The sequence below is a fragment of the Coenobita brevimanus genome, chromosome 94 (genome assembly GCF_032717465.1).
Source record: "Coenobita brevimanus isolate Jiangsu-jjx chromosome 94, ASM3271746v2, whole genome shotgun sequence".
Classification (NCBI taxonomy): domain Eukaryota; kingdom Metazoa; phylum Arthropoda; class Malacostraca; order Decapoda; family Coenobitidae; genus Coenobita; species Coenobita brevimanus.
The window spans coordinates 10,806,779-10,826,170 of record NC_137047.1 but is presented as its reverse complement, the minus strand read 5'-3'; the positions used below and the strand labels follow the sequence as shown (position 1 = coordinate 10,826,170).

Genomic DNA, 19,392 nt, shown 5'->3' with positions numbered 1-19,392 from the left:
ACCTCACTCACATACACTCTCTTCGTCAGTCTTTCACCCTCCATCCTCTCCACATGGCCAAACCACCTCAGTGTGTTCCTCATAAGGCTTCCTATCACATCCACATCCACACCACAACACTCCTTTATATCCTCATTTGTCAGCCTGTCTCTCAATGTGACTCCACAGGCTTCTCTTAAATAACTCATTTCCACTGCTCTCACTCTTGATTTGTGTCCTTCCAACAACGTCCAAGCTTCACTTCCGTACGTTAGAGTTGGTATCTAGACAATACATAATAAATTAGGTAGTTCCAGGTGAATGTAAATATCACTTAGGCTTCTCCCTTCCTTTCTTATATATATATATATATATCTATCTATCTATCTATCTATCTATAGCCCGACGCCCTAATCCCGCAAAGGGTGGCCGCAGACAAAACGCCTCCAAGTCACTCTGTCACCCACCATTTGACTCCCCTCCCCCCAACTCACCCCCCCCTCCCTCATATACCTCTCAACTCCATCCCTCCACCTCATCCTCGGTCTACCCCTCCCTCTCCCTCCCTCCACCTCACCCACATACACCCTCTTAGTCAGTCTTTCACTCTCCATCCTCTCCACATGTCCAAACCACCTCAGTGTATTTCTCCTAATCTTTTCAACCACATCCACATCTACCCCACAACGTTCCTTCACTTCTTCATTCGTCAACCTGTCCCTCCATGTCACTCCACATGCTCCTCTCAAGTAACTCATTTCCACTGCTCTCACTCTTGACTTGTTCCCCTCTTGCAAGGTCCACGCCTCGCTTCCATACGTCAGGGTAGGGATCACAATACCATCATGCAGAGACTTCTTAACTTCCATACTCACTTCCCTATATATTTTATTACGCGAATAGATTATACGGCATATTTCAAGGGGAAATAAACAGAGAAAATTAGCAAACGAGTGCACGTGAGGTGTTGTCAGGTGATTATTAGCCAATTCCAGGTGTATGGCACTATCACTTGCCTTATTTCTTTTTTGTATATATTATTTGGTATAAGAATAGGGCATAGGGCTTATTTCAATGGATGAAATCAGTGGAGAATTCCGGGGAAGATTTACTTCGCGCTGCACGGCTGGGCAGGCGAGAGGAGAGGGTAATGGAGGGGGGGTAGGGAGGGGAGTCAAGAACGGGGAGAAATGGCTAAATTGTCAACAATGGATGGCAGTACAGATGAGATTAGGAGTGCTGACTAGTGTTGGACATTGGCAGTACTGATAGATGATACAAGGCACCACTTGAAAGCCCGGGCGAATTCAAACTAACACAGAATCACAAAAGTGACGCCCCGCGGTATGATCCCTTGCTCCCAAGCGTCACGAAAGTGATGCCCCGCGATTAAGGGGTTAAGACACTGGAAAAGATCAACTTGGGTGAGACAGCAGGCTAAAGTCAAAGACATTCTAGGAAATATAAAGAACAGAAAAGGAGGTGGACATGTCATGTAGCAAGAATAAGGAATAATGTAGCAAAACTAAGGGATAACTTATGGTGCAAGAGACTGACTGACTGGACACCAAGATTGTAACCGTAGCAGAAGATTGCCAGACAGGAGGTGCAGAGATGGGGTAAAGAAGTTTTGCAAGCAAAACATGTCAGGGATTGGCTCAGTCAGGGAATTCATGGAGAAGTTTGGGGGAGGCCTTTGTTCAGCAGTTGACTTGCAGTGGCTGATAATGATATATACTGGTATATATACTCGTGTGTATGTACAGTTATCAGAAAAACTATCATTACCCTTCAGAGCTATGCACTATGACACAACGACGAAGTGTTGTGGGATGACGGGACAGGAAAGTTTGTACCGCAAACCCGTCAGTGTCAGTTATGTGTGACACAGATATTAGAATTTGTGCTAGAGGTAATAAAAGCTAATTAGATTGTTTGGCCTCCGTGCATAGGGACAATACGTTTTATTATCCGGCACCAAATTCATTAAATAAAAAAATAATAGAATGGTGTAGAGTCGGCAACACACATGCAGATGGGCAATGAGTATGTGCAGCCATCCCAGACGTATGATAGTAATTCAGCTGATACAAGCCATGTTAGTAAATTTCAGTGTAATAATGATATGTATTGCATTCTACATATAATAAATGTTGAGTAGAAGGATAACAATAATACGTGTTCAGTCTCATTGCTCTAATATTTTGTATACCCACCCCCTGCTTCCAAAACACCCTCTAGATGTCGACGCATGGATGCCACTAACTGAAGCAATCTCTGAAGTATTTAACCATCCATCTGAAGCAAACAAATGAACTCGTCCACCCCTGCTACAGTATCATAAAAAAAGAAAAAAAAAAAGTCGATACCTATAGATTTAATACACATCAAAATAATTTTTCCATTGTAGTTTATAGATAATAAGTGTTGAATAGTAAGAAAATAATAAACGTGCCGAGTTTCATTATTAATCCCCGGCGGGGCGCTCTGGATAACGCAAACAGGTCCTATATATTTCCCCGCCATATGGCTCATTCTTTCTCATTATTCCAACTCTTGGGATTGTGATATGGCAACACTAGATAGGGGAGGGGCGAACAGCAAGGATCCGCCCACATAGGTCAGCTAACGTTCGTTTCGCATCGAACATTCCTGGGGGTTACGATAGTTTTTCTTATGACTGTACATACAGGAAACCCTCTATAATTCGGATTAATTGGGGGGAACCCTATGTTGAATTATGCAAAAATCCGAATTATTGGTGCTTGTGCTTGCCCCTATCCCCAGATCACACCCACGCTCACTAAAACATAGCTTTATCACAAAAACATTGAACAGTACAGTATTTTATTACTTTGTACTCAAAGAGTGCACAATACAATAAAAAAAAAAGTGTCAAACCTTGATAATGAAGTCTTGCAACACAGTAGTAGAGTACAGTACACTTAACTGTACCGAAGGTACTGTACAGTTCATAAAAATGACATTTATTACTACACTTATCACTTCAAAAACAGTTCACATCCACTTATCACTGGAACCCTTTTCAGACTTGTCTCGGTTAATTCAAATTTCTATCCAAATTAAAATTATTTGTCTGGTGGTCAAAAAAGATCCGAATTAACCAATTTCTGAATTATTTGGGTTCGAATGAAAGAGGGTTTACTGTATATATATATATATATGGAGCCTCTGTGGTACAGTGGTAGAGTGTGCGTTTTGCACGCTGGTGAGCGCGGGTTCGCCTCCCGCCAGAGTTGTAAAAACTTTGAGAAGCATTCACCAAGCCACTTGCTACTTTGGGGGACACAAGGGGTGCTGTGGTTGAACCAGTGTCACATACTAGTTTGCATGCACCCAGTCGGCTTAAGGCAGGCCGATTACACTTGGTTCACAGACTACACACACATCCAAAGCTACTACAACACTACAATTACACTTACAAGCACTTCTCACCCTACATACAGTCTCTACCAGACAGTCTAAGCCACTTGGTAGAGATACATTGGCTGTATCGTCCCTGCTTCGGTAGGAATAGGCCGGTCCTGCAGTGGACCTCAACTGCTGAGGATGATATATATATATATATATATATATAAATATACCTGTATATATATATATATATATATATATATATATAAATATACCTGTATATATATATATATATATATATATATATATACCTGTGTATATATATATATATATATATATATATATATATACAAACACACACACACACACAGTATATATACTGCACGAGGCTTACATGAAGGAGTGTTAGTCCCAGCTTTAACTTATGGGTGTGAGACTATGATGTGACATGAAAATGAAAAGTCAAGAGTAAGAGCAGTGGAGATGGGACTGCTGAGGAATGTATGTGGAATACAGAGAGTGGATAGGATACGAAATAATGTGATTCGTGAAAGATGTGGAGTGAGGAAGTCGGTGGACACCAGAATCGAAGAGGGTGTACTGAGATGGTATGGTCATGTGGAGAGAATGGATAACAGTAGTGGTGAAAAAGGTATATCTGAGCGAATTTGAAGGAGGGAGAAGGTGAGGTAGGCCATGGAGAAGGTGGAGAGATGTGGTGTATGTGTGTGTGAGGAAGAGGAGTTTGGAAGTTGGTGAGGCTAGGGAACTGACAAGAGATCAAGCTGGCTGGATGAATGTTGTGAGGAGAAGTGCATGATCAGAGTTTTGGCACCTCTTTTTAACAGGGCAGCTTTCAGATTGACTCAGTCGGATACATTTATGTGAAGCTACAGAATGTGGTGAATGTTTTTGTCGTATCCGATAGAGCCAGGATTCCGGGGGCTTGAATGATGAGTGAATGGAAGCGTGGCCTATTGTCTTGGGCAGATTTGGGCTGTCTGGATGTTGCTACTCCTCACCCTGCCCTTGGGTGGGAATGGAGGTCCGGATGATGATGATGATGATGATATATATATATATATATATCTGTCTATCTATCTATCTATATAATCTCATCTCATCTCATCATCTGTTTGTGTGTCCACTGCAAGACTGGCCTATCCTGACCGAAGTGGGGACGATACAGCCAATGTATCTCTACCAAGTGGCTTAGGCTGTCTGGTAGAGACTGTATGTAGGGTGAGAAGTGCTTGTAAGTGTAATTGTAGCGTTGGAGTGGCTTTGGATATGTGTGTGTAGTCTGTGAACCAAGTGTAATCGGCCCACGCAAGCCGACTGGGTGCAAGCATACTTTATAGTATGTGACACTGGTTCAACCACAGCACCCCTTGTGTCCGCCAAAGTAGTACGTGGCCAGAAGAACGCCCCCAAAGTTTATTACCCTGGTGGGGCGCGAACCCTCGTTCTTCAGTGTACGAAAACGCGGTGTACCACTGTACCGCAGAGGCTCTTATATATATATATATCATCATCATCATGAACATCATCATCATCATCATCATCATCATCATCATCATCATCATCATCATCATCATCATCCGGACCTCCTTTCCCACCCAAGGACAGGGTGGGGAGTAGCAGTGTCCAGACAGCACAAACTTGCCCAATCCAAATATGCCACACTTCCATTCACTTGTCATTCAAACTCCCGGAATCCTGGCTCCACCGGATACGCTCAAAACATTCACCACATTCTGCAGCTTCACACAGCGTATCCGATTGAGTCAATCCGGATGCTGCCATGCTCACAAGGGGTACCAAAATCCGTGATCACGCACTTCTCCTCACAAAATTCATCCAGCCAGCTCGAACTCTTGTCAGTTCCCTAGCCCCACCGACTTCCAAACCTCTCTTCCTCACACACTCATCCACCATATCTCTCTACCTTCTCCTTGGCCTACCTCGCCTCCTCCCTCCTTCAAATTCGCTCAGGTATACCTTTTTCACCACTCTATTGTTATCCATTCTTTCCACATGACCATACCATCTCGGGACACTCTCTTCGATTCTGGTGTCCACCGACTTCCTCACTCCACACCTTTCATGAATCACATTATTTCGTATCCTAGCCACCCTCTGTACTCCACATACATTCCTCAGCAGTCCCAGCTCCACTGCTCTTACTCTTGACTTTTCATTTTCATGCCACACCATAGTCTCACACCCATATGTTAGAGTTGGCACTAACACTCCCTCATGTAAGCCTCGTGCAGCTGCAGCACTTGAGCCTCTGTTTCTTATCAAGGCCTTTATTGCACCAGCCACTTATCTTCCTTGTGTCACTGTACTTTCAACTTCTTTTGCACATTTTTCTCTCTTTTCTATCACTGCACCCTAGTATTTGAACTCTCACCAATTCCAGTCTCTCTCCGTTCACTGTGACATCACTTTGGGAGTCACGTTCTCTCTCAGTAACCATCACTTTACTCTTCTCTACATTTATTCTCAAGGCACGACACTCACAGACATCAGCAAAACTCTGCACTAGCCTACCAAGTTCTTGTCTGGTACTTGCAAGCAGTACTGCATCATCAGCATACATCAAATTTGAGATATTCCATCTATCACCATTCATTACCAGCGCCATCCCCCTCTCCATTACTGGTGTTTTTACTTCTCTCATCACCCCATCCATACATATATTGAACAACCAAGGGGACATCACACAACCTTGTCGCACGCCCACACCAATCGTGAACCACTCACTTAGATGCCCATTAACCCTTACACATGCTTTGCTACCATCATAAAAACTCTTGACAGCACCTAACAGCTGACCATCTACACCATACATGCACAAAACTGCAAAACTTTCCATGATCCCTTTCTGTTTACTTTGTTGTATGCTTTTTCCAGATCCACGAATGCCATAAATACCTTACAATCCTTCTCATAAGCTTTCTCTGCTATCAGTCTCACTGCAAATACTTGATCCACACGTCCTCTGCCACTCCTGAAGCCACCCTGTTCATCATATACATACAGGGTATATATATATATATAGATAGATATATATCTATCTATCTATTGCCAGACGCCTCAATCCCGTTTGGGGTGGCCACAAACAAATCGCCTCCAAGTCACCCTGTCCCCCGCCATTTCACTGCCCTGCTCCCAACTCACACCCCCCTCTCTCATATACCTCTCCACCCCATCCCTCCATCTCATCCTCGGCCTCCCCCTCCCTCTTTCCCCCTCCACCTCACTCACATACACTCTCTTCGTTAGTCTTTCACCCTCCATCCTCTCCACATGGCCAAACCACCTCAGTGTGTTCCTCATAACGCTTCCTATCACATCCACATCAACACCACAACGCTCCTTTATATCCTCATTCGTCAGCCTGTTTCTCCATGTGACTCCACAGGCTCCTCTTAAATAACTCATTTCCACTGCTGTCACTCTTGACTTGTGTCCTTCCAGCAACGTCCAAGCTTCACTTCCGTACGTTAGAGTTGGTATCACAATACTGTCATGTAGTAACTTTTTCACTTCCATGCTCACTTCCCTGTTTCTTATCACTGCTTTCAAAGAACCAGCAACCTTTCTTCCCTGCTGTACTCTTTCAAGCACTTCACCCTCTAAACCTCCATCCTTACTCATCACACTACCCAAGTACTTAAACGTACTCACATTTTCCAATTCCTCACCATCCAGTCTCGCTGTACATTCACTGACTTCACCTTTCACAAAGACCATCACTTTACTCTTCCCTACATTCACCTTTAGATTCCATTTCTTACACACTCTCTCAAACTCATCCACCAAGCCTTGCAGCTCCCCTTCGTCTTCACTCAACAACACAGTATCATCTGCAAACAACAATAAAGGGAGTTTCCAAACACTATCCTTTCTCACCATGGCCACTCCAACATCCACTACCCTACCTTGTACCTCTTTTATTACCCCATCCATGTACAGATTGAACAACCATGGAGACATGACACATCCCTGTTTCAACCCAACCTTCAAAGAGAAAAATTCACTTAGTTCACCATCCACACGCACTGCAGCCCTCGCACCATCGTACATACTCTTCACAGCATTCAACAACCTTCCATCTACTCCATATATTCTTAACACTTTCCACAATCCTTGTCTATCCACCCTGTCATATGCTTTCTCCAAATCCATGAAAGCCACATACAACTTCTTTCCCTTCTCTAGAAACTTTTCCACTAAAGATCTGAGAATGAATATCTGATCTACACAACCTCTTCCCTTCCTAAAGCCTCTCTGTTCTTCTCCAACTAATTTCTTTGTTCTTTCTCTAACTCTGTCAATAAGTATCCTACCATACACTTTTCCTATTATACTAAGAAGACAAATGCCCCTATGATTACCACACACTTCTTTTTCCCCTTTTCCTTTGTACAAGGGAATAATTATACCTGACTTCCAATCCTCCGGGACTCTCTCTGTATATATATTCTGTACTTTATAGTATTTGTGTGTGTATGTGTGTGTGTGTGTGTAAATATATATTGGCTTACAGTAATACCTTTTTTTTCTGGCCATCCAGAATACTTGTGTTTCCATTTTTTTTTTTTACTTTGCTTTCCCAACATCATTATTTTTCTCAATTTTGATGTTGGTTGTGTGAATGTAACAGATAATACAGTACACAGGTTTTTGTTTATAGCAAACCTTCATAACCAGAAATATAATTATTAATTGCTAGAGACAGCTCAACTCCTGCATGTACTGCTTCATGTCATCGTTCAGTATAAGCTAGTGCACAACATGGTTCAGATCAGATATTCTTGCTGGTACCCTTTTTCTTTTATTACTCATTCCAGAAAAACATGTAATTAATGATTGGTCTAGTACTGTAGATGTGTTGTTCAGCTAGTGTATTTATATTCTCCATATTACTGTTTATTTTGATTATTGTTACTGTGCATCATGTGATCTGTTCATTTTTTGCCACAGGAGTAAGTACAGTCAGCACATAGCTGAGTGCTCATCATTTCTGATGGATGCCTTTGAGCGCGCTCAGCGTCAAGAGGCGGAAGAAGCCAACATCAGAAGACTTCATCTCAATAACCTTCAGGGATTGTACTCAAATTTTGTCAGCCATGTTGCACAGATGCAGGAGTTGTACAAGTAGGTTCTGATAAGTTTTCAGTGTGGTGAAGTACTCATGTATTAACCCATTGGTTACTAAAGATTCCTTCAACTATACTAAAGTTGCTTGGCATTAGTAGGACTAAAATCCCTGTGGCCCCTTAATACCAGGTACTTGAAGGGGCATGTGTGATTGTGTTACTGAACAAGCACATTTATACTGTCATATGCCTGCTAGCTGAAGTATGGCCATGAACTGCAAGATTAGTTGTCTTGCATTACAGTTGTACCTGTATGTTCAGACTGCCTTCTGCATTCCTGTATCCATCTCTGCCCTTCATTTATGGTAGTAGAAAACTTTGTTTTGTGGGTGTGAAATGTGGACAAGATGGAGGAAAATTGTCAAAGGTTTGAATATATCAAATGAAATTAAGATTATGGTAGTAGTTGGAGTAAGAATTTTAGATATACTGTAGTGAGCAGTAGTAGGATTTATGAGAGTTTGGGTATGGAGAACTGAGTTTGAGGTGTGTAGTAGTACAGTAGAGTCGCAATTCGAGACCAAATGAAACAAGTATCTTACAATAACATAGGCATTTAATTTCTCCCATAATTACTTAATAGCACGGTAATACCACTCAATTGTACGAGAGAAACTGTGGGAAATGGATGCGTTTAGGTACTGGATTTCCAGATACAACTTGTGTGTTATGCTTTTGTCGGTCACTGAGTGGCTTCCTTGACCTGACCCGTCCCACATGACCCCCATACCACCAGCCATAGCCCACTGCCTACCTCATTGTGGGAATGGTCGCTGTGGTGAGAAGTTTATTAGCTTATTTCCTTGCTCCTTGTTTCCTCTCAGAACTCTGAGCATTTGGTTCCAAAGTAACTTTACTTATGCCGAAGCACCTTGAAAGTGCTATGAACACAAGAAAAGCATTTATTCTAAATGAAAGTTTAATATTGTTAGACGAAGTGGTGTATGGTGGTTGAGCTTAAATGCAATTGATCAGGCAGATAAAGTGAGTTGGGATGTTTACGATGTGGATAGTTTTCTATGTTGGAAAAAAAAAGTTAATGATGATGAAGCAGTAAAATTCATGTATTCACCTTTAGTGCAAGGAGTGTGAAAGAAAAAAAAAAAAAAAAAAAAAAGGCTTTGTGCTCTGTCTTTATGAACTGACAGTCTCTGATCAAGAAAATTCAGCTCTTATGATACGTGAAGACACTACATTTTGACGTAAATAGTTAGGTAAGGTAATTATGTGAGTTCAGTTCTTGTGAATTATACTGTCATGAAAATTATACTGCTTGGCTGCCTTGTTTATTATTCACGATTACTGCATTCGTGTGTTTCTGAGAAGTGAGATACGCAGTCACTTCATGCTGACGACCTCTTTATGGCTTTTTCTTTTCCTTTATTGATGATGACTAATGGCTTTCAAAAAGTTTCACAATGCATTTTTTTTTTTAAATTAGCACCGAGCATGGTTCCTGATGAAATACGCACGATGCTGGGTGGCCATTATTCACGTATTGTTTAGGTCAAGTTTTTGCTTAATTTGTAATGAGGACTTTCAAGAGGCTTAATGGCAATCCTTGGTGATTAAAATTTTTATTGGGAGTGTTAGGGGGCAAAACTAATCGCTTAGGTTAGGTTAGAATGCAGTAGCTGTGTCCAGCCAGTGAGGTCGTATGTAAACACATTGTCTTGGGTGTCTTAAGGCGGACATATTCATAATAATCTTTCTTTAAATATATTTTTGAAGAAACATATGAGGCTCCTAGAACCTAACCCCCTATTTTACATGTAAATATATGTAACATTTTAGCACATTGAGTTTGGTGAACAGGCCTACATCTTTTCTATCCTTATTGACCTAGAGCAGCTTGTACAGCACCCTACCCGTATCCCTGACCGCCTTGGAGAGAGCTCCAACATACTTGACCTCTTCCTCACAACTAATCCTTCTGCTTACTCTGTTAATCTTTTCTCTCCGTTGGGCTCCTCCGATCACAACCTTAATACCTTAACCTGTCCTATCACTCCGGTACGGCCTGTGGACCCTCCAGGGAAACATCGTCTGTGGCATTTTGGAGCAGCAGACTGGGAGGCCCTCAGGCAGTACTTCTTTGATTTTCCCTGGAATGATTATTGCTTCCATGGCCGTGAGCCATCTGAGTGTGCCTTGCGCATTACGGAGGTTATTCTCTCGGGCATGGAAGCATACATTCCTTTCTCATATCCTTTGACTAACGCAAGAAAGCCTTGGTTTAATCACGCTTGTTCTAATGCTGTCCGCAACAAGGAGAAGGCCTACAAAAGGTACCGGAGCCAACCCACCCCTGAATCACATAATCTTTACGTTTCTGCCCGGAATCGTGCTAAGTCTGTTCTTCGCTCTACTAAAAATAATTTCATCCATACTAAATGCTCTCAACTCTCCAACTCGAATTCTTCCCTCTCCTTCTGGCACCTTGCCAAAAATCTTTCTAACAACTTTACCTCATCATCCTTCCCTCCTCTTTTCTGCTCTGATGGTTCTGTAGCTATTTCTTCTACTGATAAAGCAGATCTCTTCGCACAGACTTTCTCCTCCAATTCCACCTTAGACGATTCCGGTGCTGTTCCTCCATCACTTCCCCCCTCTAGAGGACTTCCTCATGGCTGACATTAAAATTTCTTCAGTTGATGTATTTTCTGCCATCACTGGCCTCAGTACTAACAAGGCATATGGGCCTGATGGGGTCCCTCCTGTTGTTCTCAAGAACTGTGCTTCTGTGCTTACACCCTGCCTAGGCAAACTCTTTCGCCTTTGTCTGTCAACTTGTACCTTTCCTTCTTGCTGGAAGTTTGCTCTCATTCAGCCAGTCCCAAAGAAGGGTGACCACTCCCAACCCTCCAACTATCGTCCAATTGCTTTAACGTCCTGTATTTCAAAAGTTTTCGAGTCAATTCTTAATAGAAAAATTTTAAGGCATCTTTCCTATCACAACCTTCTTTCTGATCGTCAGTATGGGTTCCGTCAGGGATGCTCCACAGGCGACCTTCTCACCTACCTTTCAGACTCCTGGTCATCCTCCTTTCGGGACTTTGGCGAAAGCTTTGCCATTGCACTTGACATCTCAAAGGCTTTCGATCGAGTCTGGCATAAATCTTTAATTTCCAAACTGCCCTCCTACGGTTTCTATCCTTCTATCTGTGCCTTCATCGCTAGCTTCCTTTCTGGTCGTTCTATAGCCGCTGTTGTAGACGGCCATCGTTCTTCTCCTAGATCTATCAACAGTGGTGTTCCTCAGGGCTCTGTCCTATCACGAACTCTCTTCCTTTTATTCATCAATGATCTTCTAAGTTGTACATCTAACCCTATCCACTCATACGCTGATGACTCCACCCTTCACCTTTCCATTCGGTTCCCGCAACGCCCATCTCAACAGTTACTTCAAGAAACAAGGGATGAGGCTATGGCACACGTAATGTCTGACTTGGCTCATATCTCTGACTGGGGTAAAAATAATATGGTTGTCTTTAATGCATCTAAGACTCAGTTCTTACACCTATCAACCCGACAAAATCTTCCACAGGTATACCCACTAATGTTTAATAATATTCAGCTTAATCCTGCATCATCCTTGAACATGCTTGGGGTTTCATTTACTCGGGACTTGTCTTGGAAAGATCATATTAAATCTCTTGTAAAATCTGCTTCCAAGAGATTGGGTGTGCTAAGCCGACTCCGCTCTGTCTTTACCCCTGCACAATTGTTGATTCTATACAGGGGTTTTATCTGCCCCTGTGTGGAGTGCAACTCTCATGTGTGGGGAGGCTCCCCACATACAGCTCTTCTCAATAGGGTGGAGTCAAAGGCTTTTCGTCTCATTAACTCTCCTCCTCTTACTGACTCCCTTCAACCTCTGTCTCTTCGCCGCACTGTTGGATCTTTATCTCTTTTCTTTCGCTACTTTAATGGTCACTGCTCCTCTGAACTGTCTGCTTGCATTCCTCCACCTCTATGACGGGCACGTAGCACCCGTCTGGCAGCAAACTCTCATCCCTTTTCTGTCCAACTCTCTAATGCAAGAGTTAACCGTTACTCCCAGTCTTTCATTTATGCAACAGGTCAGCTCTGGAACTGTCTCCCTCTGTCTGTATTTCCTGCTGCCTATGATCTCCAGTCTTTCAAACGTAGTGTGTCCGGGCATCTTAAAATGATCGGATCTTGAATTTGGCTCTCTATCGTATTTTGTTTTTCTCTTGGAGGGAACTGTTACTGCGGGCTCATGGCCTTTGGTTCCTTCTTCCTCGCATAAAAAAAAAAAAAATATCATGTTGTATGCAGGCTCTACTGTAGCAGTAGTTGTTCCCAAGGGAGTCTGGCCGAACAGCCCCAAGTCCCTGAGGAAGGCCACAGCCGAGACCAGGCTTTCCCACAGAGCTCTCAAGGGGTGTATGTTGTGTTCTTGATGTAGGTGGTTGAGTACAGTGCCGTCTTCCATAATGTGCTTAATAGTATGGGATGCTGTGTTACATCCTGGACAGGCATCAGCGACAGAGTCATCCAGCCTCTTCTGATAACTTAAGAGGGCTGGATGATGCCCACATCTCTGCCTGGCCAGGTGGACCCTGTCCTCACGGTGGAAGTAGGATTCAGAAGGGTGGATATCAGGAGGCCGTGCATGCAGCTGTGTGTGGTCTTTAAGTGACTGAATGGAGCGGCGAGTGATTTGAGTATGGATATGCTTCTGGAAGCTGGTCTGAGGGGGGAGAGATGGCAGCATTTGTGTATGATACCGTGTGCTGGGTGTTGTTTTGATGTTCCTTGGTGTGTGTGGATATGCTGCCATTTAGTATAGTGGATGTTGTGGGTTTGTGGAGGCTGCAGAGAGAATTTGGGTGCCTCTCATGTCTAGATGATCCTTGACTTTGAGGACTTTGATGTCTTGATGTAGGTGGTCTGTGGGTGTAGTAGCCATGCAGCCTGTGATTATTTTTAGGGCCTTGTTCTGTATGGTCTGTAGAGTGTTGTAGTGTGTTTTAGTGAGGCTAGGAGCCCAAGCAATGCTTGCATAATTCATCACTGAACGTATATATATTGTTTGTATACTGTGGTGGTGGTTTCTTTGTTGTGTCCAAATGTTGTTTGGGCAAGTGACCTCAAGGCATTGCGTCGTGGTGTTAATTTATCTTTAATGTTTGTGAACACAGGTTCGAATGCAATAGCTGTGTCCAGTCGGTGAGGTCGTATGTAAACACATTGTCTTGGGTGTCTTAAGGCAGACATATTTGTAATAATCTTTCTTTAAATATATTTTTAACGAAACATGTGAGGCTCCTAGAACGCTCGGTACTTATTAAAAAAAAAATTGCATTGTGAAACTTTTTGCAAGCTATTAGTCGTCACCAATAAAGGAGAAAAAAAGCTGTAAAGAAGTTGTCATATCCAGGATGTAACACAGCTTGAAAATGAAAAGTCAAGAGTAAGAGCAGTGGAGATGGGACTGCTGTATGTGGAGTACAGAGAGTGGATAGGACGCGAAATAATGTGATTTGTGAAAGGCATGGAGTGAGGAAGTCGTTGGACACCATAATCGAAGAGAGTGTCCTGAGATAGTATGGTCATGTGGAAAGAATGGATAACAATAGAGTGGTGAAAAAGGTATACCTGAGCGAATTTGAAGGAGGGAGGAAGCAAGGTAGGCCAAGGAGAAGGTGGAGAGATATGGTGGATGAGTGTGTGAGGAAGAGAGGTTTGGAAGTCGGTGGGGCTAGGGAACTGATAAGAGATCGAGCTGGCTGGATGAATGTTGTGAGGAGAAGTGCATGATCAGGGATTTTGGCACCCCTTGTGAGCATAGCAGCAAAGGATTGACTCAATCTGATACGTTTGTGTGAAGCTGCAGAATGTGATGAATGTTTTTGGCGTATCCAGTACAGCCAGGATTCCCGGGGGCTTGAATGATGAGTGAATGGAAGCGGGGCCTATTGGATTGGGCAAGTTTGTGCTGTCTGGGCATTGGTACTCCTCACCCTGCCCTTGGGTGGGAAAGGAGATCCGGATGATGATGATGATAAAGTTAATGCTGTGAAGTGGATAAAGAGAAACATACTGAGGTGGGGTGGTATTGACATACTGAAAGGGAGTAGGCTGTTGCACCAGCCAGTCAGGGTGATACTCCCAAGGGGAATGGGAATGCTGGTGATAGGGAGAACTGGAGCTCTTGTTTCACTAGCTACCAGAATATCTGGTCATCTCCCTTTGCTGTCCTTTTCAAATGTGACATGAACAAGGAGAGTAGACCAACATACTCTCCCAAACACTTCCTGTAACTGTCTCATGCATTACCCTACATGCACTTTTCATATCACACAACGTATCCCACTATGTCACGGGGGTTGACGGCAGCAAGGACATGCGGCCAGAAAACTTTGCCCCCACTACCTAGTGGTGGACCTATTGAGGGGAGATGTGACGAGGGCTCTGCCAGCATAGATTTTGGGCCAGGATGGGATGGGGCTCAAGCCTGTGCCAGAGGGTACAGGGCATTTTGGTTCCCAGACTGCCACTTCTGCCCAATAGAACCTGGGAATAGTGCCCCAGGAGGCTGCTTTATCAGTGGGTGCATAATGGCAGGGCATTTACAGTGCCAAGGCACACTTGGAGGGTGTCCCTGTAGCTGTCTTGGCAGGGTACCACGAGATCATTGTCACAGCCTTGGGTCACGGCTGATGGCCTGTGGGTCCCAGATCCCATGCCTGGACCTGGGACTGTATGGGTGGATGGGGCCTATGGTCTGTCTCTCCCTATTTATTTATACCGATTATGACAAAAAAGAAAGGGAATCAAAGGAAGACTGAGGAAACTAAATCACCCAAGGGGATCAGAGTGGCATCATGGAGTGTGGGAAGTTTGAAGGGTAGAGCAGGGGAAATAGTTGAGGCATTGAGTAGGAGGTGGGTGGATGTTGGATGTGTGCAAAAAGTCAGATATAGGAGAGAATCAGCCAGAATAATTGCCAGGAGGGATTGTCATTACAAGCTATTTTGGCAGGATAGGCCAGATGGAAATGGTAGTGTGGATGTGTTAGTTAAAGAGAAATGGGTGGAATATGTCACAAATGTAAGGAAGAGTAAAGCGATGGTCTTTGAGAGAGGTGAAGTCAGTGAATGTACAGCGAGGTTGGATGGTGAGGAATTGGAAAATGTGAGTACGTTTAAGTACTTGGGTAGTGTGATGAGTAAGGATGGAGGTTTGGAGGGTGAAGTGCTTGAAAGGGTACAGCAGGGAAGAAAGGTTGCTGGTTCCTTGAAAGCAGTGATAAGAAACAAGGAAGTGAGGATGGAAGTGAAAAAGTTACTACGCGACAGTATTGTGGTACCAACTCTAACGTATGGAAGTGATGCTTGGACCTTGTTGGACGGACAGAAGTCAAGAGTGAGAGCAGTGGAAATGAGTTATTTGAGAGGAGCCTGTGGAGTCGCATGGAGAGACAGACTGACAAATGAGGAAGTGAAGGAGCGTTGTGGTGTGGATGTGGATGTGATAGGAAGTGTTAGGAGAAACAGATTGAGGTGGTTTGGCCATGTGGAGAGAATGGAGAGTGAGAGACTGATGAGGAGAGTGTATGTGAGTGAGGTGGATGGGGGGAGAGGGAGGGGGAGGCCAAGGATGAGATTGAGGGATGGAGTGGAGAGGTATATGAGACAGGGGGGTGTGAACTGGGAGCAGGGCAGTGAAATGGTGGGGAACAGTGCGACATGGAGGCTATTTGTTTGTGGCCACCCCTTTATGGGATTAAGGCATCTGGCAGTTGATAGATAGATAGATAGAATTTGTCATTGGAAATGTATGATTGAATTTTTCAGTTTAGTGTTATGTTTCAGTAGTTTTTTGTTACCCATATAGAGAATTTATCAGTATATTTTTGTATGCAGAGAACTTGAAGGAAGTGAAACCCTAGATCCAGGGACTGAGAGTCTTATAAAACAAACAGTAACAAAAGTGGAGGAAGTCATCAATACCGGTCACCATGGAACTGCTACAGAGGAACAACTTGTTAAAGCACAGGCCACATTAGACCAAAGCTTTACCAGCGTGAAGGAAATAACCCAGTCACTTTGTAAGTATATATTCAGTGCAACATGATGCAGGTCATGGAATTTCTGTCATATAACAGTCTTGGTTAACCACTTCACAGATTGTTTTTTTTTTTTTTTTTTTTTTTTTTTTTTTTTTAAGGAATTAAGGAGGGCTGTATTTACCTCCCCCAGCTTGAAAAGGCTCCTCATAGCTGAATAACATTGGTGGTAGCAAGAGGATAATAAAAATGATGTCATGGTGTAGGATTTGGCATTTCATCAGCTGCTGAACTAATACCCTTTTCATTCTACATGAACCCATTCTGATTGTTTGCCAGTATGTTCCAGTAGGCAGGGATTTGGAACTAGGTAGATCCATCTTTGAGCAGATCCATCATTGTTCCTGTGATTCTTTGTAGTGTTCTTTGTGCATAGCAGAATTATTCTGAGATCCAACTAAGTAAAAAAAATGTATTGTTGTAGCACAGTGCACATATACACATGTGAAAAGGAAAGCTACTAACTTATGAAACTGGTTGTAATGCAGTACAGTATTTGTACAGAGGTCCCCCTGTTATATGGTTAACCAGCTAGCGGTTAGTTTTAACTATGGCAAATGATGTCTGTCTTCTTTGACACCAGGTGTTGTTTTATTATTTAATTTTTGTGCATGTTTCAGTACCTTCATATGTTTTTACAGTGCAGTACTGAACTGCTTGGCAAGAGGAAATTTCTTAATCACCAGGTACTTACAGTTTTCGCTTTGTTCAAGGCAAGGTACACTTTTGCGGGCACTGGTGTTTTGATCTATTGAATTGTGTTTGTGTAGGAGAAAAGTTCATTCCCATGATAAGCTTTTCCAATATCCAGATATGTATCCCTGTTAAAACCATATTGTAATATGATCATTTAGTAGTTGTTTGCCAAATGATCAAATCTGTAATATTGCACTCAAATTTTTAAACTGCAAACTGTGCTGAACAGTATATCTTCTCATTTGTATTTGCCTTACATCATCATCATAGTTATCTTAAACCAATTCCTTGGTGTTACAATAGAGGTGAGTAAGATCCAGGCTCAGAAAATGAAAACATAAAGAGTAACAACAAATTGCCCACTGCAGTCGACCATACACCAATGGTATTTACTTTTTCAAGCTTTTGAAATTCATGTCCAAGTCGCACAGTTGTGGTGGAATAGCGAGATTAAGAAATGTCTTTCAGGGAAGAAAATTGCTTTTCAAATTTACAGTCACATAGAATGAAGAAGATGAAAATGTACATCTGTCACTGGAAAGCCAAAAAGTTAATAATAATAGGAATAGCTTGAATTGCATATTCCTAACATCAATAAATCAAACCTGAAAGAGTTCTTTAGTCCATCCATCCATCATCCAATCCAACATTGCCCCATGAGGAGCATAGGAGCCCAGGGCTAGGCAGTTGGTCCCGACATTTAAGATGAGAGTGACCAGCATCACTCATCCCTGAGTGGCACTGCATGAGCAATCAACTCCAACCATCCCTTGGATATAAACCTTCACCGGCTCAATCTGATTGGAGTGCAATAATTACCCACTAAACCACCAGGCGCCAAAATTTGGTTGTATGGTTGCCACCCAGCATAGTAAATGGTATATATAAGAAATAAAAAGATATTAACGTCAGCAATAGGTCCATTAGTTCTAGCAGATTGAGAACACACAAATAATGAAACTGAGATGACTGATTTTCTTAATTCTTTCTTTGCATCAATATTTTCAGTAGAAAATCCATGCTCGATCCCTCTGTCTTCCATTATGCATGAAGATGAAGCTAGTTTAGTTAGTGACATCCCAATCAGTGAGAGAGATAAATGACTTGCAGTCAATAAACTTTAGATCAGCAAAACACAGGGGCAAGATAGAATATCTCCAAGAGTTTTATAGTAACTGAAAAAAGATATATCAAAACCTTTAGCCCAAATACAGATATTCAGTTTGTGGTAGATGGGGGTGCCCATCATCCACCCACTTAGTGTAGTGATACTCTGTTTTTAGGGTATCACTGCATTGAGTGGCAAGCCAAATGATTTCCTGTAAACAGGATAGCATTTACAATGCTGGGTGGTAACCCTATAGCCAACCAACACGTGTTCCCTACGTGACACGTGGGATGGTGGAAGGTTAGTGCCCCTCCCCAGAAAACAACTACCGGTAATTAAAAATACGAACAAGAAGCCTCGGACCAGGTCTGACCAAAAGGTGACGACTAAGGACTGAACAAAGGACATGATATGGATGGCAACATGGAATGTAAGAGGTGCAAAGGATGAGGTGAAAGAGAGATTGTCTAGGTGCTTGAGAGTGCAAAAGTGGATATGTGCAAGACTAGATGAGATGAGAGGGCAAAAGAAGGAGTGTGTATTGTTGTGAGCAACAGACAGAAGGAGAATTTAAGAGAGTATGGGGGTGTTGGCTTGTGGATTGTGTGGGTGAGATTGAAAGTTGGACCACAAATGTGGGCTATTGTGTGTGTGTATGCTCCAACACAAGATCATTCAAGCAGAGTGAAAGAGGTGTTCTGGACAAATGTGGATGCGTGCATGGAAAAGTTTGAAAGGAATGAGAAAGTGTTTTTGATTGGAGATATGAATGGAAAAGTAGGGAATGGGAAAGTAGATGGAGTAGTTGGTGAGTGGGGTGTACTTGCAGAAATGGATGAGAATGGCAGTGCTTTAGTGGACATTTGTGCCAGGAGGGGGTTGGTGATAGCTAATACCCTCTTCAATCACAATTTGATCCACTGGTATACATGACGACTGATGAGAAGGGTGGGTGGGGAACTGAATGA

General features: G+C 42.8%; 1 protein-coding gene across 1 annotated transcript in view; it reads left to right on the top strand.

The window, feature by feature from the left end:
* Nucleotides 1-19,392, top strand: part of Gle1 (Gle1 RNA export mediator) — an 84,033-nt gene that overhangs the window by 38,849 nt on the left and 25,792 nt on the right. Inside the window, exons 5-6 of the mRNA XM_080282820.1 lie at nt 8,347-8,520; nt 16,418-16,602. Of these exons, the coding sequence (XP_080138946.1) occupies nt 8,347-8,520; nt 16,418-16,602 (359 nt within the window). The remainder of the gene's footprint in view (nt 1-8,346; nt 8,521-16,417; nt 16,603-19,392) is intronic.